This window comes from Schistocerca serialis, chromosome 1 (genome assembly GCF_023864345.2).
Source record: "Schistocerca serialis cubense isolate TAMUIC-IGC-003099 chromosome 1, iqSchSeri2.2, whole genome shotgun sequence".
NCBI lineage: Eukaryota > Metazoa > Arthropoda > Insecta > Orthoptera > Acrididae > Schistocerca > Schistocerca serialis.
The window spans coordinates 1,274,844,921-1,274,871,710 of NC_064638.1; the positions used below are offsets into that span (position 1 = coordinate 1,274,844,921).

Sequence of the window (26,790 nt, forward strand, 5' to 3'; positions counted from 1 at the left end):
ACCTTATTGAGTATTTCTACCCTCTCTCCTTCATCTTCTGTTCCGATGCCAGTATGATCCCTAGGAAACTGAACTGATGATTTCGATCCACTTACTAACTTTACGTAAGACTAGAACATTTAGGGTCATTAGATAAGTTGGAAAAATTTTACTTTCATATTCATTGAATGCTTCTCGCATTGCTCCTCTTACACTCGTTTTCGATACGACCGGCTTCTGTTTGTCACCTAGGTCTGTGACTTCGCTTAAGTCAATGAAGAATCCTTTCTCTGATTTCGTGGCAACTTTCTAGCGCGGCTGTTGAACGATAGTGGGTTTCCTGTCCCTTAAAATCTCGCTCGGCCCATACCGGTTTGAGGCGTACTGAGCATTACTTTTCAAGTTTGTCAGTATGTGCTCGACGTCTTCGTTCACAGAACTGAATATTTGATATTGACTACTCTTATACTTTCTAATTTGTATCCTATCATACTTCCTGATTAAAAATATTTTCCTATCTTTCTTAGCATTCCTTGTAAAACCTATAGTCATTCATGCTATCACACCCTTCTAATCACTTACGCTGTCCTCTATATTAGCTGATTCTAAAAGTTAAAGTCTCCTTGTTGGTACGAAGGCCTAAAACTGTCCCTCACGAGCTGGCTTACTAACTACCAGCTGAAAGCAATTTTCGGACAAGACACTCAGAATAAAGCCACACGAATCCCTGTGTCTGGCACCAGTTTTGATCATATGACTCTTCCATTCTGTAGCTGGCATACTGAAGTCTTTCTCCACAACAACAACATTGTCACGAAATTTATGATTTCTGCTAGTTCTATGTGGAGTGCTCCGCCACTACAGCTCCTGATGCTTGATGCTTAACTTCACTCAGATTGTTTAATATTCGGAATTTTTAAGAACATTACTGGATACTATCGAATTCTTTACGGCAGCAAATATGGCGCCGCTATTGGCGTCTAAGTACCTTTGCGATGTTGTTGTTGTTGTTGTTGTTGTAGTCTTCAGTCCTGAGACTGGTTTGATGCAGCTCTCCATGCTACTCTATCCTGTGCAAGCTTCTTCATCTCCCAGTACCTACTGCAACCTATAGCCTTCTGAATCTGCTTAGTGCATTCATCTCTTGGTCTCCCTTCACGATTTTCACCATCCACGCTGCCCTCTAATACTAAATTGGTGATTCCTTGATGCCTCAGAACATGTCCTACCAACCGATCCCTACTTCTGGTCAAATTGTGCCCCAAACTCCTCTTCTCCCCAATTCTATTCAATACCTCCTCATTAGTTATGTGATCTACCTATCTAATCTTCAGCATTCTTCTGTAGCACCACATTTCGAAAGCTTCTATTCTCTTCTTGTCTAAACTATTTATCGTCCACGTTTCACTTCCATACATGACTACACACCATACAAATACTTTCAGAAACGACTTCCTGACACTTAAATCTATACTCGATGTTAACAGATTTCTCTTCTTCAGAAACGCTTTCCTTGCCATTGCCAGTCTACATTTTATATCCTCTCTACTTCGACCATCATCAGTTACTTTGCTCCCCAAATAGCAAAACTCCTTTACTACTTTAAGTGTCTCATTTACTAATCTCATTCCCTCAGCATCACCCGACTTAATTCGACTACATTCCATTATCCTCGTTTTCCCTTTGTTGATGTTCATCTTATATCCTCCTTTCAAGGCACTGTCCATTCCCTTCAACTGCTCTTCCAAGTCCTTTGCTGTCTCTGACAGAATTACAATGTCATCGGCGAACCTCAAAGTTTTTATTTCTTCTCCATGGATTTTAATATCTAGTCGGATTTTTTTTTATTTCCTTCACTACTTGCTCAATATACAGATTGAATAACATCTGGGATACGCTACAACTCTGTCTCACTCCTTTCCCACCCACTGCTTCCCTTTCATGTCCCTCGACTCATAACTGCCATCTGGTTTCTGTACAACTTGTAAACAGCCTTTCGCTCCCTGTATTTTACCCCTGCCACCTTCAGAATTTGTAAGAGAGTATTCCAGTCAACATTGTCAAAAGCCTTCTCTAAGTCTACAAATGCTAGAAACGCAGGTTTGCCTTTCTTTAATCTAGCTTCTAAGATGCATCGTTGGGTCAGTATTGCCTCACGTGTTCCAATATTTCTACGGGATCCAAACTGATCTTCCCCGAGGTCGGCTTCTACTAGTTTTTCCATTCGTCTGTAAAGAATTTGCGTAAGTATTTTGCAGCTGTGACCTATTAAACTGGCAGTTCGGTAATTTTCACATCTGTCAACACCTGCTTTCTTTGGGATTGGAATTATTATATTCTTCTTGAAGTCTGAGGGTATTTCGCCTGTCTGATACATCTTGCTCACCAGATCGTAGAGTTTTGTCAGGAATGGCTCTCCCAAGGCTGTCTGTAGTTCTGATGGAATGTTGTCTACTCGCGGGGCCTTGTTTCGACTCAGGTCTTTCAGTGCTCTGTCAAACTCTTCACGCAGTATCATATCTCCCATTTCATCTTCATCTACATCCTCTTCCATTTCCATAATATTGCCCTCCTTTGCGATATACAGTGCGATATACGGGAGGTATGACAAGAACGACCATTCAAGGAAAAAGATCTACGACACATGTGCTTTAGAATGCATAACTCAAGAGTTGTGAGCACTTCTTCATCTTCAATACTGTGAAAGATATCTCTTCGACTGCAGCTCTGGTTTCCATATTTTGAGAGGAGGGTAATATGGACCAAAACCAGAACAAAATGTTCAGTAAACATGGGCTCTAAAGTGCACACCTTAAGAGATATGGGCACTTGTTCATCTTCACTACTGTGAAACGCATCTTTAAAAGAGATGCTCATAGCTCTTAATCATGCATTTTAGAGTGCATGTTTAGTAGGCCGTTTTTATTGCTTTGATTCGCAGCACCTCCTCCCAAAATATAGAAAGCAAAGACTTTCGGTAGAAGAGATCGAAGTATCGAAGATGGAGAAGTGCTCAGAGCTCTTAATTTATGCATGAATATTTGACTTTTTTGCTTCGAATCAGCTACACTTTGTAGTCGGTCGCACCCAGTGTCTTGAGTATCCCCTAACAGGGCGTATTCCACGTCTCGGACGAGACCGCCAGCAAATATGCCTGGTGCACACCGGCACTCTTTCCCGATCTGCCTGTTATTTTCCTGAGGAGATCCCTTGTCCGCCTAACGCTGAAGCTCCCAATGACAAGCATGCCGGTCTTCAAAGCTTGTCCCGACGTTGCAGGAAAACCAGCCACTGGCACAACATAGCAGACAGCCAGTGCTGGCCTTGTTGTGTTATCAACACTGGGTAGCACCTCGTACTGTACCTGTTGCTAAGGCGTACGCGGGCAGGCCTCTTGCCAGAAAGGCCGTGTTTCACTGCGAACCTTAGCACGGGTACTGTGCCCCTATCACTTTAATTCTTTTTCAGAAATGTTCTTCCATTTCCTTCATTATTCCCTCACGAACAAGTTGAACAACAGTCGTCAGAAGCTGCAGCGATGCCTTGCTCCCATCTGGACACGCGCTTGTCTTTGATTGAACTTCCACATTCATTAGTCCCACTTGGGTTTTATAGGTGTTGTAGATTATTCCTCAATCTCTGTACTTTTGCCCCAATCTTCAAAGGATTCTGAACATCTTAGTCCATCTTACATTCTCGAAAGTTCTGCATAGATTCCAAAATGCTAGGAAGGTATCCTGATTTGTCTTCTATCTGGCTGCTGTCATTAAGCGCAACGATTTATTTTGCTAATCAAAGTGTCTCTGAAAAATGTAACCGGCATATGAAGGTAAACTTTACGCCAAATCTGCCTAGTGACAATGCAAGTAAATCGTTGAAGTTTGACCCCAATACGTACATTGGCAATGCAGGGCATAAATGTGACTATTCAGAAATTATCTTTGGAACAACGTAAGAGCATATGGACTATCAGACCAATTGTGTGATTGGATTGAAGAGTTCATAGATAACAGAATGCAGCATGTCATTCTCAATGGAGAGATGTCTTCCAAAGTAAGAGTGATTTCAGGTGTGCCGCAGGGGAGTGTCGTAGGACCGTTGCTATTCACAATATACATAAATGACCTTGTGGATAACATCGGAAGTTCACTGAGGCTTTTTGCGGACGATGCTGTAGTATATCGAGAGCTTGTAACAAAGGAAAATAGTACTGAAATGCAGGAGGATCTGCAACGAATCGACGCATGGTGCAGGGAATGGCAATTGAATCTCAATGTAGACAAGTGTAATATGCTGCGAATACATAGAAAGAAAGACCCTTTATCATTTAGCTACAATATAGCAGGTCAGCAACTGGAAGCAGTTAATTCCATAAATTATCTGGGAGTAGGCATTAGGAGTGATTTAAAATGGAATGATCATATAAAGTTGATCGTCAGTAAAGCATATGCCAGACTGAGATTCATTGGAAGAATCCTAAGGAAGTGCAATCCGAAAACAAAGGAAGTAGGTTACAGTACACTTGCTCGCCCACTGCTTGAATACTGCTCACCAGTGTGGGAGCCGTACCAGATAGGGTTGATAGAAGAGATAGAGAAGATCCAACGGAGAGCAGCGCGCTTCGTTACAGGATCATTTAGTAATCGCGAAAGCGTTACGGAGATGACAGATAAACTCCAGTGGTAGACTCTGCAGGAGAGACGCTCAGTAGCTCGGTACGGGCTTTTGTTGAAGTTTCGAGAACATACCTTCACCGAGAAGTCAAGCAGTATGTTGCTCCCTCCTACGTATATCTCGCGAAGAGACAATGAGGATAAAATCAGAGAGATTAGAGCCCACACAGAGGCATACCGACAATCTTTCTTTCCACGAACAATACGAGAATGGAATAGAAGAGAAAACCGATAGAGGCACTCAAAGTACCCTCCGCCATACACCGTTAGGTGGCTTGCGGAGTATGGATGTAGATGAAGAACCCCGCATTACCTACGTGGAAAGGAATCCGGTGGGCACAGTTTGCGGCTGCATATCCCGACCTACAATGATTCGTAAAACAAGGTACTGCGACATATGTAAGGCAGAGATGCGTACTCATAAAATGCAATGCCGCGTTTGCTTTGATACGTTTTATGATTGTGTGAAACGCTAGACGCACTGTTCACGCAAGATATATCATTAAAAATGTTCAAATGTGTCTGAAATCTTATGGGACTTAACTGCGAAGGTCATCAGTCCCTAAGCTTATACACTACTTAACCTAAATTATCCTAAGGACAAACACACACACACCCATGCCCGAGGGAGGACTCGAACCTCCGCCGGGACCAGCCGCACAGACCATGACTGCAGCGCCTTAGACCGCTCGGCTAATCCCGCGCGGCATATATCATCAATAGCGGACATACGCTAATAGTCACTTCCCGTATTCATAGATTACCGAAACGTTTTCGGCACTGTGTCATCCGTCTGACTGATATCAAAGGTTAAAGTCTGCTGTGTATCACGTACATTAAATGTATTCACAATGACAATGAAATTTTGTACCGGATCGGTACTCGAACCCGGATTTTCCGCTTATCGCTGGTGGTTGCCTCACCATTCGGCTATCCGTGCACGGATCGTGGTCCGACCCAAACTTTTATGTCCCTATATGAGCGTCTTTTTACAGATGATTGCGGGAGTCGGCTGTTCGATACAGGATATCAATGTGAGTTTCAGAGCTTTTCTACGCCATCTTCAGGCTACTGACAGACGTGTAGGAAGATTCTACTTCGGTTCTGATCAAAACAGGGGCAGCAATACTGGTATTAGTAGATTTTTGCTATAGCGATCACTTCAACCAACATGGTGAGTGTTCATCAGAGGTGAGCGTACCATCTGGAGTGCCCCAGGGTAGTGTGGCTGGTACGCTGTTGTTTTCTATCTACATAAATGATCTTTTGGATAGGGTGGATAGCAATTTGCGGCTGTTTGCTGGTGATGCTGCGGTGTACGGGAAGGTGTCGTCGTTGAGTGACTGTTGGAGGATACAAGATGACTTGGACAGGATTTGTGACTGGTGTAAAGAATGGCAGCTAGCTCTAAATATAGATAAATATAAATTAATGCAGATGAATAGGTAAAAGAATCCTGTAATGTTTGAATACTCCGTTAGTAGTGTGGCGCTTGACACAGTCACGTCGAGTAAATATTTGGGCGTAACACTGCAGAGCGATATGAAGTGTGACAAGCATGTAATGGCAGTTGTGAGGAAGGGGGATAGTCGTCTTCGGTGCATTGGTAGAATTTTGAGAAGATGTGGTTCATCTGTAAAGGAGACCGCTTATAAAACACTAATACGACCTATTCTTGAGTACTGCTCGAGCGTTTGGGATCCCTATCAGGACGGATTGAGGGAGGACATAGAAGTAATTCAGAGGCGGGCTGCTAGTTTTGTTACTGGTAGGTTTGATCATCACGCGAGTGTTACGGAAATGCTTCAGGAACTCGGGTGGGAGTCTCTAGAGGAAAGGAGGCGTTCTTTTCGTGAATCGCTACTGAGGAAATTTGGAGAACCAGCATTTGAGGCTGACTGAAGTACAATTTTACTGCCGCCAACTTACATTTCGCGGAAAGACCACAAAGATAAGATAAGAGAGATTAGGGCTCGTACAGAGGCATATAGGCAGTCATTTTTCCCTCGTTCTGTTCGGGAGTGGAACAGGGAGAGAAGATGCTAGTTGTGGTACGAGGTACCCTCCGCCACGCACCGTATGGTAGATTGCGGAGTATGTATGTAGATGTAGATATGCCGATCGTTCGCAGCTGATGACAGTCGTCAGATGATGGTTGAAGTGATCGCTACAGCAAAAATCTACTAATACCAGTATTGCTGGCCCCTGTTTTCAGCAGAACCGAATTTTGCTACGCGTCGTCTGAAGATGGCGCAGTGAAATGCTAAAACTGGTAGCCAGATACAGCGAGTTTGGAGACCAGCAGGCTGAAGGGTATTTAACTTGACATACAAACTTCCATATCTCGTCAACCGTGCGTTTACAAGCTGTACTCGCATAGCCATTAGGCATATTCCCGTACTTGCCCGGTGTCGGCGGATAAGTACGATAATGCAGTGCTGTATTATTCTGAATTACGATGCAAAGTTCCTGTCGGAAAAGTTTGTTCAAATGTGTGTGAAATCGTATGGGACTTAACTGCTAAGGTCATCAATCCCTAAACGTACACACTACTTAATCCAAATTATCCTAAGGACAAACACACACACACACACACATACCCACATCCATGCCCGAGGGAGGACTCGAACCTCCGCCGAGACCAGCTGCACAGCCCATGACTGCAGCGCCTCAGACCGCTCGGCTAATCCCGCGCGGCTTCCTGTCGGAGTTCCTCAGTGATACGCTATTTATAAACGATCTGGGGCAACGCAAAGTCGCAAGTACGACACAACATGGGCAATGACTGATCCACTGTAGCCGTCTGCAGATCTCGAGGTCAGGACCTTAGTGAATGTACTTCCCTCCCTAAAACCTTTTCCTTTCTCACGTTACGATTGTCTGGTAAGTCGCAGCGGCGTACCACGCCGCTCCTGCCCCTCCTCCTCCCCCTTCCTGGCTTTCGCTGCTCTCTGCTCTCCTTTTGCAAATCTCAAGGCGAGCGGCGCGAAGCCGCCCACAGCCGGATACCAGCGGCTCCGTATCTGCGCGCGGCTCAAAACCGGTTCTCCGCCAGACTGAATGGCCGAATGTGTCCCGCGAGTGGAGCGATTATCAAAATACTTGTGCAAAATGTTTTGGCTTTCCAGATTACGGCACTGCAGCTAACATTTTTAACCTCCATTGCGAAACAGGCATCTAGATAAATGTTTACGAAACCGAGGGTATTTCGGGCGCTCAGATTGTCTGCAAATAAAACACTGGATTATCATGCGGAGTTTACGAGTATTTACATTGATAAAACATACACCAGCGGTAAGTTCTTCGTTTAAATGTCTGTACCAGATTATGTTAAGTCATCAAAAATGGACGACCTTCCCCAGAATGGGCTCCCGCAGAAATTTTCACAAGAGGAGGCAAAATTCTGAAATTACCATTTCTGATCTATATGATTCGGTGAGTCTGAATATGTGTTTTTGCCCCAGAAACTAAATTTCGACACGAGCACTGCAGCCGACATAATCGTCTTGAGAGATTTCATCAACTGTATCCAAATTTAAGATAATTCTCATTTATTGTTCCGCCTCCGTACTCTTACATGTGCTTCTTAGTAGGCAAGAAGGGCAGCTGACGCAATTATTTAGGTCTACTTTGTTTTAGATCTGAAGATGTTCCAGAGGGATAGTCACATGTAATCTAATTAAAAATGTGCAACTGAGACGGAACAGTAAATGAAAATTATCTTCAAAGTGCACGAAGCTTATTACACATCAAACGAATGTTAGTATTTTTAAGATAGGTTACTTTAATACCAAAATGGTAAGAATAATCAGCTTTATATGCAAAGTAGTTTTTTTATTACTAGTGTCAATATTGATTCCACCTTTTTGATTCAAAGATCTCAAATTTCATCCTAATATGATTAAATCCAGGGAATATTACGTCATGAAATAAAGTTAGTAAATATTTACAGAAAATTATATTTGTAGCCTCATAATGAGCTATGAAGCGAACTGAAACAGAAAGAGTCAGAACGATTGAGAAAATCTTGTTGGATATCACCAAAAGTATCTAACGTTAGCACTGCTCGAAGTTGAGGAACAGGCTGTAAAGCGGGGAGCCCCGTGGCAAGGCGACGCAGACCACGCGGCTACAGCGGTGCGGCGTACTGGAACTATCGATGTATACAAACCTCTACATCAGCTTGGATTCAACTGGTAAATAGTGATCAGCTGCGATTCTGCAGTATGCAGAATGCCTTCGTTCCTATCGGTAGTGCTGACTGTTAATGCAGCATGAATGAGTGCACTTTATGACATAGGTTACGATTGACGATGTGATTTATGTCTGTGTTTTATTATATGCTTTGCTCATAGTTGGTTACATTATTCTGTGTGTCGTGCTTTTATTTGCAGTGGCGAATTCACGGATTTTATTATTTTACATCGCCTAATACGATTTTGTATGCACTTCTATGTATGTGGCATTTTAGTGCATGTGGTTTCCATTAATATTTGCAAGAGTTAATAGGATTGTGATTGTGGGAATCTTGCAGTACTCTTCATATGTTCTTTCAGTTGGAATATACGAACCTGATGATTGTCTGGACCGAAACTGATTATTAAATTAGGAAATTTTATCAACTCTTGGCGGTAACCACGATGTACTTTGCGTGTTTAGTTCTGCCTGCTAGAAAATTGAACCCAGCCTCAAAGCTGGTCCGATGTTCCCTGAGCTTCTATTTTGTTCACTACCCGACAGAGGGGGGGGGGGGGGGGGAGGAGCTGTAGCGAGCAAATGTCTTCCGGCAGTCAGGACACTCGCCATCAATCTGGGGGACCTGCGGCCGAACAGAGCGAGCGGAGCCTCACAAGATCTTCGTTTGCTGCGGCCATGAAGATACCTACATAGAAGATACAGATCCTAGGTGGGCGAGGCAGTGTTCAGACACACTGGACTCACACACTCACGATTTCCCTAAATCGCTCAAAGCGAATTCTGGGACGGTTCCTTCGAAAATGACACTGCCAGCTTCCTTCTAAGCCGTTCCCCAGTCAAAGTTGTGGTCTGGCTCTAATGACCTCGGCATCGACAGTGCGTTAAGCTCTAATCTTCCTCTCCCTCTAAATAGAGAAGCTCTCCAATAACGTCATAATACTCGAGCTGAAACGTGTTCCGTAATTCCACAACACAATGGCTTCAGCGACGCATATATTATAATTACGCGCACCTGTCCAACGGCCTTTTTTTTTTAGGCAATGCGAATGACCTGCGTTTTTTTCCAGTCTCTTGGAATCTGTCGTTGCTCCAGAGAAACCTACCGCAGATGAAGTGAGGGGAACAGAACTGCAGCTATTTGAGGTGAGAGGACTTAGGGTCCCTGGGTGTGTCGCACGCCGGGATGCCCTCTCTGTCAAGGTCGTTTCATTTTAAAACAACATGCGGTTGCCGAGCTCTTGCGTAATACTTCCTCCTTGAGATAAACGAGTCAGTCATTGACTCCCTTCCTCCAGCAACAGCGGATGTGCCATTTCATTCGCGGCAATTGAGTCGGACGATCTCAGCGAAATGAGTCAAGCGCGTCAAATTAAGTTCTGCCTAATGTTTATAAACTGCTACTACCGTCTTCATCATCATTTCATCATCATTGACTCGCAAGTCGCCGAAGTGGCGTCAACTGAAAAGGACTTCCAATACGGCGGCCGAACAACCCCGCACGGGGCCTCCCGGCCAACAATGCCATACGATCATTTCACATCACTGTCTCGGTGGCAACCTTCCACTAGCTTCATTTATACGTCTACGCACATATCTAATTTTTTTTAAAAAAATTTATTTTATTTACTTCGCGGTTATAGCCTGTTATCTGGATAGATAAAGTTGGCCATAAAACTCACATATTTCTTTACAATAATTATTACAACTTGCTATGTCCTACTGATGCGCTAAAACTGATGCAAAAAAAAACCGGTAAATTGAAAACTACTTCCTTCTTTCACAAAACTGTTACTGACCACAGTGCCACTGTGATTGTTATCATCAGTACATTTATCTCCTATAGTGACGTACAATTCGCAATTTTTCACAAACACAACTTTTATTTACGTACGTTTACAATGTTGATGACTGAACAACAAAAGAAAGGTAACAATAACGATGCCAGTAAAAGTCTCCTAAATGAGGCAAACAAAAGTTCACTTCTAATTTTCCACAAATTTTCGTGTTAATACACACACTAGTAAAAGTCCAATTCAGAGACGAAGAAGTAATCTTCAGTGGTCGAAGTCCGCGAGGTCGGCATCCAGCGTGAACTGAACTTAGGGGCTGGTTCTAGCTGTCTCTGGCCAATCAGGTTTTGGCGTAGTGATACTTCCTCCCGGCGGGGGTTCGAGTCCTCCCTCGGGCATGGGTGTGTGTGTTTGTCCTTAGGATAATTTAGGTTAAGTAGTGTGTAAGCTTAGGGACTGATGACCTTAGCAGTTAAGTCCCATAAGATTTCACACACATTTGAACATTTTTTTTGATACTTCCTGCAGGCCGTGGCTCGAGCTCCCCCTGCAGGAAGTAGGGCTCGGAATGTCTGTTTCGATTATCTTGTATGTAAATAGCCGGTGTTTACCATGGTCCTTTTGGTATGCCTTGGACTTAGACAACCCCATCCTCTGTGGTGTAATATGGGTTGCCGGCCCTCAGGGGCTACCTTGACTCCGGCATACCATCTCCTTTTGTCGGTCACCCTTAATCTTGCGCAATTAACTCGTCTAAAGTATTGCAATGTTTTCCACATTTAGATCCTACCTGGAACTGCACAGCCACTGTCTGATGCGTTCCCCGGGTGCAGGAAGACACGACAGCTGCGTTTCCACTGCGGCTATCCGTTCACCATCCACTGTTCCATCTCAGAATCCACGTCTCTGTACGCGTCCGTCATAAAAAAAAAATCGCTCTGAAATGCGAGCTGCTACAGTGGTTATACGTCATTGGATTATCACTTCGGAGGACATCAGGCTGTCTCTCCTTTCCCTACACTACGGCGAATGATAGAATGGTTCCTTTGGAAGACACAGCTGATTTCCTGCTGCATCCTTGTCCAATACATGCATGTGTTCCGTCTTTAATAACTTCGTCGCTGCCAGGACTTTCTACACTAATTTTCTTCTAAAAGACCTAACTGCTAATAGTTTTCACTATGTAACGAGCTGGATGGTCCAAATAAAATAAAGTTCGTGGTAGAAACGTACTTCCCGAACTCCTCTTTAGAACTAAGTGGATGAAAAAATATGCCTTGAAAGGGACAGAAAATCCAAAGAGAGCGAGCGAGCGAGCGAGCGAGAGAGAGAGAGAGAGAGAGAGAGAGAGAGAGAGAGAGAAGAAATCTTTCCTCATACAACGCCCCTGGCCACAAATCGCATCGACAACGATGAAACAAAGGGGAATTGATGGTAAATCCACCGTATTTGCAAGCGAGTTTCTCTTTTACTTCTACTGCTTGCCACGACTGAGGAACATTTCGGCTGCAAACGTTCTCCGTCCAGTCAGGAGGTTAGAAGAGGCCATCGTACCTTGGTTCTGGGTGTGCTGTGGAATGAGGACATCAGGTCCAATATGTCTGCTCCTCTCAGAGTTACTCTTTTGGCAATTCTCTTGATACTTTCTCAGTTTGCTAAGATCGCACTCCTCTACGGAATCTGTTCAATTATATTCGTTCTCCAGATATAAACTTTTGTGGGACTTAATATCACAAACGAATATACTAGTATGATATTTTTTGAAAACGATGTTCAGCAATCAAGTCAGTTGGTGTCTCATTTGGTTAGTGTATTTACTACACACAACAAACAAAATGGGTGTCCTCAGGAGAAAAAAAATCGGAAGTACGAGGGTTTGAACTTAAATAGTGGCACCTATTTATTCACAACCGGTAAAAAAGAGTTACATGTTTGCACCTGTTACTGTCCTTCAAAGTAGTCACCAGCGTTGTGTAGAACCCGTTGCCAGTGATTTGGAAGGCGTAGTATACCGTTAGCAGAGCCTGTTCTGTGCGAATGGGGCGGTATAAAGCTGTGGTGATTCTCGTGTACGTCTGTGATGCTGTTATCCTAACGCGTTACGTTCGTCCACGGTAGACCGTCAATGCACAGTACTACTGTACGTTTTTGGAGCATCACCCGTCACTTTGCACGACAATGAGCGGGCGCATACAGCGTAAGCTGTGGCTGCTCTGTTCGGTCGATGGGACTGGGAAGTACTGTACCATCCACCATACTCCCCGGACTTAAGTCCTTGTGACTTTGATTTGATTCCGAAGATGAAGGAACCACTTCGTGACATTCGCTTCACAACTGTTCCGGAGATTCGACAGGCAGTAGACTGCTCCATTCGCACCATCAACAGAACAGGCTCTGCTAACTGTATACTACGCCTTACTCATCGCTAACAAGGGATTCTACACAACGCTGGTGACTACTTTCAAGGACAGTAACAGGTGCAAACATCTGACTCTTTTGTACCGGTTGTGAATAAATAGTTGCCACTATTTAATTTCCAACCCTTGTATAAAACTTATTGACATCTGAAGACATATAGTGACAAGCACTACTTTAGGAACCCAACACCACCTGGACTGCACAAGTCTTTTTTATCAACCTCTGATCCGTTGCGAAATTAAAAACGAAGCGAAAATCCGATAAAACTTTGTGTAGTTGTGTTGTACAGTGTCTCTAATATTCTCGTCGACTGTGTCACATCACACTTTCAGTTCCGAGTGCACAGTGAGCACGTAAAGATGTTCAGAATAACAGAGTCTCCGCCCAAGGGTGAAGTACCTGCTAAAGGGTTTCCGCCTGATTACATGCAGCCCACATAACGTAACTGTCGTGCGTTTCCTCTTTCACGGCAATGCTCGGCCGCACATTGCAGGCACAACAGCGGCGCTCCTGCAGCGTTCTCGATGGGATGTGTTTGAGCAGCTAGCCAGGTCTTGCCACTAGGAAGGTTGGCTGCGCCACAGAACAAGAAAAAAGAGAAACGCAACTCCCATGTTAAAAGTGGGACACACGGACCGACAGCAGCGCCCCAAGTGGTATTGAGATGAACTAAAATATGAAAACATTGCATGTTGCACCCCCCCCCCCCCCCCTAGTTTACTTACGTTGTAGGTTTTTCTTTTTCTTTTAATTCTATTACCTTATTTTTCTGGGCGTGCTATGTAATTATTTTGGCTGGCATCATAATAAAATAATTGAAACACAGCTATACCACACTGTACTACAGCAGAGAGAAACCTATTCAGTAATATTTTCAGTCTATTTTTGACGTTTGCGTCTGACAGACATAAAACATGATAGGAGCAGGGACTGTCAGGCGCAAACATTGACGTTTGCGTCTGACAGACATAAAACATGATAGGAGCAGGGACTGTCAGGCGCAAACATCAAAAATAGACTTTTAAATTGACATGCTTATATTGTTATCCATCAACATGTGAAAGCTGCAGCATATTTTATGGTTCATAAGAACTAGATGCAACACTTGAAACTGAGAGTAAGTCGAAACAAGCTTGTACTGTAAATAATTGAAGCAAAAGAAAAATAACATTGTAGCAGCTAAATTGGACTACAAATTCTCCTGAATAATGTCATAATTTTTACGTCATACAAGCTGCTGGATCAATGGAGGAAAAAAGCCTATTATTAAGAGAATAAGCAGCAGTTAAAGAGGTTCAATTAAGAAATATTTATCACAGTATTAATTAATGAAGAATTCTAAAATTTGTTACAACTATGTTTCAGGACTATAAGTTCTGAGTAACTGCCCAGCAAACTTGCACTACTGACCATTAATTTCTTAAAAAGGTTCCTACATCTTACTACTGTAAATCCTTCAACACAAAAAAGAAAACATCAATATCAAGTACCAGAAGCAGGAAAGGTGGATAAAAACAGTGAAATGAAAACAAAACTTACTTTTTATTCACTATTAACAACAGTGTCACCTGATTCACTACCGTTTTTGGCAATTTCACAAGGAACACTTGTCACATGTTTTGGAAACACACCCCTGTTTAGCCTATGCCTACTTTTATTCATAAAATCTTCTTCGAGAAAATGATCATCACAAACAAAATAAGAAGCACAGTTCACATCTGGTGACAGTTTACAAACACTCTTCCACTTTAGAAGCAACTCTTGAAGTTGTTTTGGAAACCTGTAGAAATGCTTGTTGCAAATTCCCTCCGTTGAACCCACGTAATAGCCAGATGAACCGCTGGGGAACTTGCAGGAGCATTTCAACGTCAATCTGTTGTGTTGAATATTCTGAAAAAAAAACAACATAAAAGTCTTCATTGAATAATACTATTACAGACATATCACAGTTCTTTAAATAAACAAACAGAAACCACACTGCTTAATTCACGATAGAAGAGAATACATTTCATTTATAGGCTACAAGATTATTTAATGAAAAATTAAATGTCTTACCTTACAATTAATTGTGGACATTTTTCAGCGGGAAATCTCTTCAATTCCACAGTGAACTTTATGAATTTAGAGTAAAAAATCTGTTTATAATGAATATGAGTAATATGTAAATATGAAACAAATACAAAGACGACTGTAACCGAGGACCACAGACTTCAGTGCAGAGCAAGACGATAGAATATTGCAAAACAGCCACCATTGGAGTTTAGACAGCTCTCATTGGTCAGTTCCAGCTTCGTTTGACCCCTAGCGCCTCTAGTGGTCGGGAATGGAACTACGTGGCTTGTTGCCTCTTTGGCCGCGCTTTCCGGTGTGGGCCTGCCTCGCTCGAGCCTCCGGTTGCCGACGCCGCTGCAGTCCCAGGCGCCTGCTGCACGCCTGCGCTCTCTGTCTGAGCAGCTCTTAACCTCCCGCGCTTCGTGTTGCAGGCAGTCGTGCAAGCTGTTCTACCGGGCCGACCCCCTCAAGATCGTGCGCGCCGAAGGGCAGTACATGTACGACGAGAAGGGCGGCCAGTACCTCGACTGCATCAACAACGTGGCCCACGGTGAGTCCACGCCAGCTGCCTGTTCTCTCTCTCTCTCTTTCTCCTTCTCTTCTTTACCGCTACTTCCTATCCTCCTCCTCGCTGTTGTTGCTTCAGTGACTGTGGGTATTTATTATTTACCGTAAGGTACACTATATACCCGGTGATCAAAAACTCAGTATAAATTTGAAAACTTAATAAACCACGGAATAGCCGGCCGCGGTGGTCTCGCGGTTCTAGGCACGCAGTCCGGAACCGCGTGACTGCTACGGTCGCAGGTTCGAATCCTGCCTCGGCCATGGATGTGTGTGATGTCCTTAGGTTAGTTAGGTTTAAGTAGTTCTAAGTTCTAGGGGACTGATGACCACAGCTGTTAAGTCCCATAGTGGTCAGAGCCATTTGAACCATTTGATTTGAAACCACGGAATAATGTAGATAGAGAGGTACAAATTGACACACATGCTTGGAATGACATGGGGTTTTATTAGAACAAAAAAAAAAAAAAAAAAAAAAAAAATACAAAAGTTCAAAAAATGTCCGACAGATGGCGCTTCATCTGATCAGAATAGCAATAATTAGCATAATAAAGTAAGACAAAGCAAATATGATGTTCTTTACAGGAAATGCTCAATATGTCCACCATCATTCCTCAACAATAGCTGTAGTCGAGGAATAATGTTGTGAACAGCACTGTAAAGCATGTCCGGAGTTATGGTGAGGCATTGGCGTCGGATGTTGTCTTTCAACATCCCTAGAGATGTCAGTCGATCATGATACACTTGTGACTTCAGGTAACCCCGAAGCCAATAATCGCAGGACTGAGGTCTGCGGACCTGGGAGGCCAAGCATGACGAAAGTGGCGGCTGAGCACACCATCATCACCAAACGACGCGCCCAAGAGGTCTTTCACACGTCTAACAATATACGATGGAGCGCCTGGTTCTAATAAAACCCCATGTCATTCCAAGCATGTGTGTCAATTTTTACCTCTCTATGTACATTATTCCGAGGTTTATTAAATTTTCAAATTTATACGACTTTTTGATCACCCGGTACTTCCCAGTAAACCGTCGATTCTTTAAAGAATCGAACTCTCAGCTTAAAACATCTGATTACTTTACAAATCATTTGATATGTTACACTTTTAACGTTAAGCATGCAAGCGAAAAAAAAAATTAGGAAATATTTGAGGTTATGCTCAAGTTTGTTGGATGTCGCTAAGTGCTCTCATTATGTTACGATGGATGAATATAGTCTGGGTAATTTGCGCTTCATTTTAAGCAGAAGCAACTTTTTCACGCCTCTAGATGCTTACGACGACGTATCTCCAGAATTATGTGTCGTACAATCATATGAGGTTTGCCCGGAAAGTAATGCACTGCATGTTTTTTCTTCATCAATTCTTTATTGAACATAATGAGAATTACACACTCGAAAGAATGGTGTTTTATCTACACACCCTATTTTACTACATAATATCCATCCCGTTCTGGGGCTTTCCTCCAGGGCGAAACAAGGCCGTGCATGCCCTGAAGGTACCAATCTTTGTCCTGGTGGCGGAGCCGATGCTTCACTGTGTGAATCACCTCCTCATCGTCCTCAAAATGTCTTCCACGAATGGCATCATTTAATTGTGAATGACAACATCAGCTCGCTGCAACATGTCAGGTGTGACAGCCGTGGATGGTCTCCCCGACCGCTGCAAATCGTGGAGCTCCACCTAACCGCATTCTGATGACCTCACCCTCCGTGCCCAGCGATTAACTGTACAGGGTTATTACAAATGATTGAAGCGATTTCACAGCTCTACAATAACTTTATTATTTGAGATATTTTCACAATGCTTTGCACACACACACAAAAACTCAAAAAGTTTTTTTAGGCATTCACAAATGTTCGATATGTGCCCCTTTAGTGATTCGACAGACATCAAGCCGAAAATCAAGTTCCTCCCACACTCGGCGCAGCATGTCCCCATCAATGGGTTCAAAAGCATCGTTGATGTGAGCTCACAGTTCTGGCACGTTTGTTGGTAGAGGAGGTTTAAACACTGAATCTTTCACGTAACCCCACAGAAAGAAATCGCATGGGGTTAAGTCGGGAGAGCGTGGAGGCCATGACATGAATTGCTGATCATGATCTCCACCACGACCGATCCATCGGTTTTCCAATCTCCTGTTTAAGAAATGCCGAACATCATGATGGAAGTGCGGTGGAGCACCATCCTGTTGAAAGATGAAGTCGGCGCTGTCGGTCTCCAGTTGTGGCATGAGCCAATTTTCCAGCATGTCCAGATACACGTGTCCTGTAAAGTTTTTTTCTCAGAAGAAAAAGGGGCTGTAAACTTTAAACCGTGAGATTGCACAAAACACGTTAACTTTTGGTGAATTGCGAATTTGCTGCACGAATGCATGAGGATTCTCTACCGCCCAGATTCACACATTGTGTCTGTTCACTTCACCATTAAGAAAAAATGTTGCTTCATCACTGAAAACAAGTTTCGCACTGAACACATCCTCTTCCATGAGCTGTTGCAACCGCGCCGAAAATTCAAAGCGTTTGACTTTGTCATCGGGTGTCAGGGCTTGTAGCAATTGTAAATGGTAAGGCTTCTGCTTTAGCCTTTTCCGTAAGATTTTCCAAACCGTCGGCTGTGGTACGTTTAGCTCCCTGTTCGCTTTATTCGTCGACTTCCGCGGGCTACGCGTGAAACTTGCCCGCACGCGTTCAACCGTTTCTTCGCTCACTGCAGGCCGACCCGTTGATTTCCCCTTACAGAGGCATCCAGAAGCTTTAAACTGCGCATACCATCGCCGAATGGAGTTAGCAGTTGGTGGATCTCTGTTGAACTTCGTCCTGAAGTGTCGTTGCACTGTTACGACTGACTGATGTGAGTGCATTTCAAGCACGACATACGCTTTCTCGGCTCCTGTCGCCATTTTGTCTCACTGCGCTCTCGATCGCTCTGGCGGCAGAAACCTGAACTGCGGCTTCAGCCGAACAAAACTTTATGAGTTTTTCTACGTATCTAGTGTTTCGTGACCATATGTCAATGAATGGAGCTACAGTGAATTTATGAAATCGCTTCAATCATTTGTAATAGCCCTGTACTTCTGTCGACAGGAGATGCTCCGTAGACCTTGCATAAACGTTTGTGAATATTCCCTACAGTTTCTTTCTCTGCAGTGAGAAGTTCAATGACGGCACGTTGCTTGTAACGTACATCACCTACGGACGCCATTTTGAAAATGTCCTGCAGCTGCGCTATCTGTCGGAAGTGGCGGAAACTTGGCGCGCTCACTCAGCAGACTTCAGATAACACATACGTAACGTTTCGCATTGGTAGCATTTTTTCGGTTGAGAAAAAAATGCGGTGCGTCACTTTCTGGTCAACCCTCGTATAATTTTGCAGATACATTTACTGGCATATGCGGATAATGTGTGTAGACACTCCTGCGAACAGAGTCTTTAGTAAGGAAATAATAAATTAAGTCATGTCTGCTGCTTAAGTTTTACAGCAGGAATACCGAAAATGAAGCAAACATTTTTTTTCCCTTTCGTCATCTTGTAGGGCGGTATCAACGAGAGAAAATTTCACAAGGTTTGAAATTATGTGTAAAGTTTGTTGCAAGTCGCTATGTGCTCTTATTCCCGAATACATAATTAATGAAGTCCGGGTATTTGCACTGGGGTATTTACGCTGCTTCAGGACGAACAAACAGTTTCTAACTGTAGTGCTTGTATCATTGTGTTAAATTTTTAAATAAGAGTGTACCTCTTAATGAGTAGATTATGACAGCATTTTAAATTTTTAAATTCTGCCAATAACTACGCGAAAAATTGAGAGTAAAATTTATGTTGCCTCTGGAAGCCGTTAGATACGCAACTTGCAAATAGTTTTGGGTACCGGTTCCTGGATCGTAGCTAACGTATCAGTGACAAAGGTTGTAGATAAATATCTGACTTACACAGTACAATGTGGATTCTATGTACACAGTTCGCTAGTTGCGTAAGCTGCGCCATGTCTCAATTGTAATTCGAGCTTTCGAAGACTATCACCCCCTTCTTCAGCGGCTGACTGACTACCGGGACCTGTGTATGTGTCTCTCATAAAGTGGAGGTCTGGTTTCCTATTGGTGAAGTGACTTCGCCCAGGCAGGGAATAGCATGCTCAAATGCAGGACATGGACCATGGAGAGATGTACAGGTCGTAGTGTCGGATGTGGACACGATGGGAGAGATGGCAGTCAGAAGCGACTGAAACATATAAGCACAGTCCAAATAATTTCTACGTTTATTGCAGTGTTGGTTTACGACATGACCCTCCAGGAAGGGCAGTGTTGTAGCGCCAGTCTCATGGATCCAGGATGGGTGGCAACGGTTAACAGCTGTTCGAAAGGAATGTAATATTACAGGGCGAATTCGGAAGAATAGACAGACGCAGTCAAATTACAAGACAGAGAGAGGCATTTGGTCTAAGGCCGTCAGCACCTCAGGAGACGCTTAATAGATACTAAATACAAGAGAGTGGGGTTCAAGGGGCAATCAAGTGGACGACGGTCCAGTCCTGCGTCCGACCATCCTGATTTAGGTTTTCCGTGATTTCCCTAAATCGCTCCTGGCAAATGCCGGGATGGTTCCTTTGAAGGGGCACGGCCGACTTCCTTCCCCATCCTCCCCTAAGCCGATGAGACCGATGACCTCGCTGTGTGGTCTCCTCCCACAAAACAACCCCCCCAACAATCAAGTGACGTCTCCCCCCACCACCTGATTGGTTGTCCAAAAAATGCTGGGTGGGCTACGGCGCAATTTGGTACGGGCTCTGTACTGCTGTACTGCCTTTGGACTTTGCTCCATCAATTCAGCACTCTTCTATTGGCACGTGTATTTATCTAGAACGGCTGGGTACGGAAAGCAACATCTAAACGAGAGATTACAGCTGTCTCTTCTCCTTCTCCATATCCCGGCCGGAATTAAAGGCCAGAGAGAGAACGGAGATCGCCTCCTGCACCACACGTTCCCTCCGAAATCAAGGTTTTAATTTTGGTTCTCTGTGAACGGTCCGTTCTCGGCTCCGAAACCTTCTCTTCCAAGGTTATGGCCACTGTACACTGATCAGCCAGAACATTACGACCACCGATCTACTATCGATTTAAACCCGTACAGGCGATAGTAGCATCACCTGGCGAGGAATGACTGATAGCCAGACACACGCACGGTGCATGTATTATCAGCGAGCCTCCTGTCAGTGTATAGGATGGAGAGTTTAACCGAGGGCAGATTAGGATGGCCCGGAGCCTCGGCACGTGCATTTCGCAGACTGTACGACTTGTCGGGTGTTGAGGAGTGCTGTGGCGAGATCAAGGTGCAGCCAGGTCCAGACGTCGTGGGGTTGGGCACACAACCGAACTTTTACCGCTTCAGAGTTCAACAAGACGAAGCCCATCTTCTCGCGTAAATCTGTGTTTCGCTACCCTTGACTTTTCTGATTGTCCGAACTTGATATGATGTTTATGTTGTTGACAGGGCTCGGACAAGACATGGCTTGCCTGCCCAATCTAATATTCGCAAACTTAACATGGCAGCTTGTAAGAGGCATGTACGTTCAAACCAAGGCAGACTTTTGCTGAACGCAGCATTTCTTTAATTTTACTCGGTGTATGGAACTCTAAGCTTATGGCGTACTAATCTAGCATGCATACTCTTTTGGTGTAAACTGTTTCACAGAAAGGAAGGAATGCCATTTCGCTATTTTCCCCTTTTTCTGTTCGCTAAGTAGGTTTGGGCTCTTGTATATACTCCAAGTGTTCTATTGGGTACCACGGATATCGTCTGAGCCCTGTATATTATAATGTTATCAGGTGCTGGTGATTTCCTTCATATTGAAAGATTTCTACTTGTCAAAAAGGGGAAAAGGCCTTGACCTTGAATCGACATAAGGCCTATAATGTTTGCGTGGGCATAAATTTAGTTTAAAGTTTTCATAGGGTTATCTAGGGTGATTGGCAACGCCGAGAAAGTCTGTTCACGCGGTTCGTTTGTCGTTCGCAGCACAGCCCGCACAGAACGTCATCGCTCTGTCGATAATAAACGTTAATCGGCTGAGCTATCTTTTGACACCGCACGTTGAACGTAAGTGGTATGATGAAACGTCTGCAGCACGCTATCAGTTTGTTTTCAGTTTAGGGCACTCGATGGGGTGTAGAACGTAACCTGGTGCAGTTGTTTCCAGTGAGCACGACCGTGTCTGCATGAAAAACAAGATGAAACAAAAAGGTCTAAAATACGCTTTGAGGTAACAAAACTAAAGAACGAGAACTCCAGGTTAGTATTTCAAAATTAAGCACAACAAAGCTTCAATCAAAAGGCAGCTAGCACAACAAATGACAACTGGATCAACCAGATAAACGTCATTCCAGATACTGCAAAGCAACAGCTGATTCATAACGCCACCATCACCAAGAAACTATGTATAAATAATTCAGTAACTATGCTCATTGAGGAAAGAAAGGAATTCAAAAATTCTAGGAATGGAGAATGAGGAGAAAACTATCAGAGAAAGAAAAAGTTAGTAAGCAGAGAATCAAAGAAAGCCCAAGAGCCTTGGTTGAAGGAACAGTACACTAAAATTGAAGAAATTAGAAAGAGGCGGAATGTAAAAAAAGCCTAACAACTAGTTAAGGCACAGTTTGCAGAAGAACAGAAGGGGCCACAATCGGAAAGAAATTGGAGAGAGTATCGTAGACAATGATGATTTAACGGAAGGAAGGAATACATAGAGGAGTTACATGACGGATACCGAACGCTGGATGAAAGAAAAAGTTAGAAGATGTATTACAGGATGAACTTAGACCAAAAATGTTCAGAGAAGGCCGGCCACTGTGGCCGACCGGTTCTAGGCGCTTCAGTCCGGAACCGCGCTGCTGCTACGGTCGCACGTTCGAATCCTGCCTCGGGCATGGATGTGAGTAATGTCCTTAGGTTTAAGTAGTTCTAAGTGTAGGGGACTGATGACCTCAGATGTTAAGTCCCATAGTGCTTAGAGCCATTTGAACCAGTTTTTTGTTCAGAGAAGAATTCGATAAAGCATTAAGGAACTAAAGCCAAAAGAGGTTCCTGAATGTGATGCAATAATTAGAGAGGTGCTGGCAGCACTGGAGGTCGAAATTATTTCTTATGTATATGGGCTCATCAATGTGAGGTATGGAAAAGCAGAAATCTCTGTCCCTAAGCAGAAATCTTGTATCTACGAAATCCACATCAGATAAGTATGAAGACCATCGTACACAATGTTGCTAATCCATTCCTCCAAGATTCTCACAAATATCATAAATGTCAAACAAAATTAACCAAAACCTCGCTGACGATCAGTATGCATTTAGGAAAGATAGAGGAACTAGAGAAGGAATAATCAGCTTATGAACATTGTGCGTAGAAATGATCGGAATTAATAAACTACTGTTAATAGGCTTTAGCGATTTAGAAAAGGCTTTGTACTGGCCTAAAATGGTGAAAATTTTACGCTGGTTCACAGAGGCGGGAAAATAATTCAGCAGCTTTACAGGGATCATACAGCACTTAATCTGTGTGTATGTATCTAGTTACAGCTGAGAGCTGTTTGTAGAAATGCATTTTTATTTGCCATTAGTCGTATACATAATATTTATTCTTGACCTGTTACAGTTAATTAAACGATCATCAACTGGAAGAAATATTGTAACATCTGTTAGTTTAAAAGTGCAAATTTCTCGTAGAAGACACTTTCGTATACCACATGTGATGACAAAACGTGGGATGTGGCATAACCAGATTTTGACAATATTTTGAAAATTTAGATAAGTTGCACATGCACCTGAGGAGAATATGAGAAAGTTACCTAAAAGTACCTACAAACCGAGTCAAGTTGATATTTCTGTCCACTTTTTTTATTGATTATTTGTTTCCAGCTAGTTAGAAAAGGATAGGCTGTCGTTAGGACTTCGCCCTGCCGGTTGTGCTGGTAAAGGGACGTTATATGCAGCGACAGAGAGAGAGAGAGAGAGAGAGAGAGAGAGAGCAGAGGAGAAGGGAGAGAGAGAAGACGAGAGATCACGATGCTGGGATCTGCTTTCACAGTTCACTTGCAAGGCAACTTTCTCCTGGCGAATGATTGCGGGCTTGTGTGATTAGAAACTGCTGCAGTTGGCGGGCGGCAATATTAACATCAGATACATTTACGTGCTGGCCTCACTATGCTACTGTCTAGCAGTGCGTCATTAAGCCGTCATGAAACGCTAAAGCTCACGTTCTTCCTTTGATAGGTTTTAACAGTTTATGTTGCCGAACTCTGTTTTTTTTTCGTCAGAATCAAAGCACAGAGGAAAGTGTGTCATATTACCACTGGGTAAAGTAACGAAGAATACCAATAGACACGGGACTGCACACCCTCTGTAGTGTCCTCCCCCCCCCCCCCCCCCCCCAATTCTCTCCTCTCGTTTCATATCTTTCTTTAGAGCAGACTCAACTCCACTCTTCTTTTAACTTCTCTTTCTCGCTTCTTACGGTCCAAAATGTGAACACTGATTGTCAAATCGTTTTTTAAGAGTAGATAGAAGCTGACGGTCCAAAATGTGAACACTGATTGTCAAATCGTTTTTTAAGAGTAGATAGAAGCTGACTTAATACACAAAAAAGGTAAACACATTTTCTCAGATCGGTATCTGACCGGTTACAAGACACAAGGTCAGGACTCAACCCCTACTGGTCGTATGATATTTTTCCTACCAGTTTCCGTTGGAAGCACACTGCCGTTCCGGTTCACCTTTGATATGTATTTCAAGAGCATTAGGAATAAACTAAAGCTAATACGATTTGGGTAGTTACAAAGGGAATCTCGCGTTAAGTACCGCGGGACATTCGTGAGTGCCCATAGTCTGCCATTGTCACTAGTAAATCAGTGTACGTAGAACTGTGTAAAGTGTGACTGGGAGCTTTGGCTGAAGCACTGACAGACTACACGCGTTCTAACTTCCTTGAAACTGTGTAGGTCCGTGCATCTTATTTGTAATTCGACACGCGCGAGGATCGGGGGCACAATGAATCTGCCAAAGAACGGTTCACTGTCGTGCCGGCAGAGAAAAGAAGGAAAGAAGGAAGGATGGAAGATTGAATTTAACGCCCCGTTGACATCGAGGTCATTAGAGATGGAGCACAACCTCGGGTTGTATCAAGGATGGGGAAGGAAATTGGTTGTGCCGTTTCAAAGGAACCATCCTGGCATTTGCCTGGAGCAATTTACGGAAAGCACGGAAGACCTAACTCTGGATGGCTGGACGTGTGTTTGAATCGTCGTCCTCCCGAATGCGAGTCCAGTGTGCTAACCACTGAGCAGAGAAAGGAAACCGCTAACACTCGCTTCATGGTCTTTTCGGGATATACACGTAGGAGACTAACTGTTGGTTCACTCTTCTAGGAACATACGTTCTCGCATTTTAATCTTAAAGAATTCCGCGATGCCACATGACTCTCACGTAACGTCTCCCACCGGAGTTGGATGAGTATCTTACGCTACCAAAGAAACTTATAATGAAACGCATGCTCTTCTTTGCTTACCCCCTATTTCCTTTTCAACATTATCTACTATGGATCGCAGGCTGACGAGCGGTATTCACGTATGACTGTATGAGGGATTTTGTCAGCTACCCCTTCCTGAGTGGACTATACTTCCCGAACATTTCCAGTGACTCTCAGTCTGATGTCTGCCTTACCTACAGTTAGTTTTATGTGGTCGTTCCAGTTCAGGTCGCTCCTTCCACATACGCCCAGAAATTTAATCGATGTGACTGCTTTCAAGGGCCATTCGTCTGTCATACAGCAAGGGATATTCACACATATTTGTGCGCAATATGTTATATTCGCTACTTTCGGGCTCGACTGTCAATCCATGCACTAAGTGTCGATCCTCCCAACGTCTTCCTTCATATCTGTACAATTTTCTAGTTTTTAGTCTTCTCTTTACACGACACTATCGGCCCGATAAAGCTTCCCACTTTCTACATCTACATCTACATGGTTACTCTGCAATTCATACTTAAATACCAGAGGGTTCATCGAATCATTTTCATACTACCTCTCTACCATTCCACTCTCGAATGGCGCGTGGGAGAAAGGAACACCTAAATGTTTCCGTTCGAGCTCTGATTTCTCTTATTTTATTATGATGATAATTTCTCCCTACGTAGGTGGGGCCGGCCGGTGTGGCCCTGCGGTTCTAGGCGCTTCAGTCTGGAACCGTGTGACCGGTACGGTCACAGGTTCGAATCCTGCCTCGGGCATGGATGTGTGTGATGTCCTTAGGTTAGTTAGGTTTAAGTAGTTCTAAGTTCTAGCGGACTGATGACCTCAGATGTTAAGTCCCATAGTGCTCAGAGCCATTTGAACCATTTGAACGTAGGTGGGTGTCAACAAAATATTTTAGCATTCGGAAGAGAAAGTTGGTGACTGAAATTTCGTAAATAGGTCTCGCCGCAAAGAAAACCGCCTTTGTTTCAGTGACTGCCATCCCAACTCGCGTATCATATCAGTGACACTCTCACCCCTACTGCGCGATAACACGAAACGAGCGGCCCTTCTTTGAATTTTTCGGTGGCCTCCGTCAATCCCACTTGGTAAGGATCGCCCACCGAGTCGCAATATTCCAGCAGTGGACGGACAAGTGTGATGTAGGGTGTCTCTTTAATGGGTTTGTCGCATCTTCTAAGTGTTCTGCCAACAAAGCGCAGTCTTTGTTTCGCCTTCCTCAGAATATTGTCTATGTGGTCTGTCCAATTTAAGTTGCTCATAATTGTAATTCCTAGGTATTTAATCGAATTGACAGCCCTTAGATTTGTGCGATTTATCATATACCCAAAATTTATCGGATTTATTTTAGTACCCATGTGGATGACCTCGCACTTTTCTTTGTTTAGTGCCACTTGCCACTTTTCGCATCATACAGAAATTTTCTCTAGATCATTTTGTAATTGGAATTGATCGTATGAAGATTTTACTAGACGGTAAATTAAGCGTCATCTGCAATCAATCTAAGGGGGCTGCTCAGATTATCACCTAGGTGATTTATGTAAATCAGGAACAGCACTATATTATACAGTAATTGGAAACAACAATGGACCTA

General features: G+C 43.6%; 1 protein-coding gene across 1 annotated transcript in view; it reads left to right on the forward strand.

The window, feature by feature from the left end:
• Positions 1–26,790, forward strand: part of LOC126419566 (5-phosphohydroxy-L-lysine phospho-lyase-like) — a 133,458-nt gene that overhangs the window by 54,739 nt on the left and 51,929 nt on the right. The window contains exon 2 of the mRNA XM_050086757.1: positions 15,541–15,659. Within this exon, the coding sequence (XP_049942714.1) occupies positions 15,541–15,659 (119 nt within the window). The remainder of the gene's footprint in view (positions 1–15,540; positions 15,660–26,790) is intronic.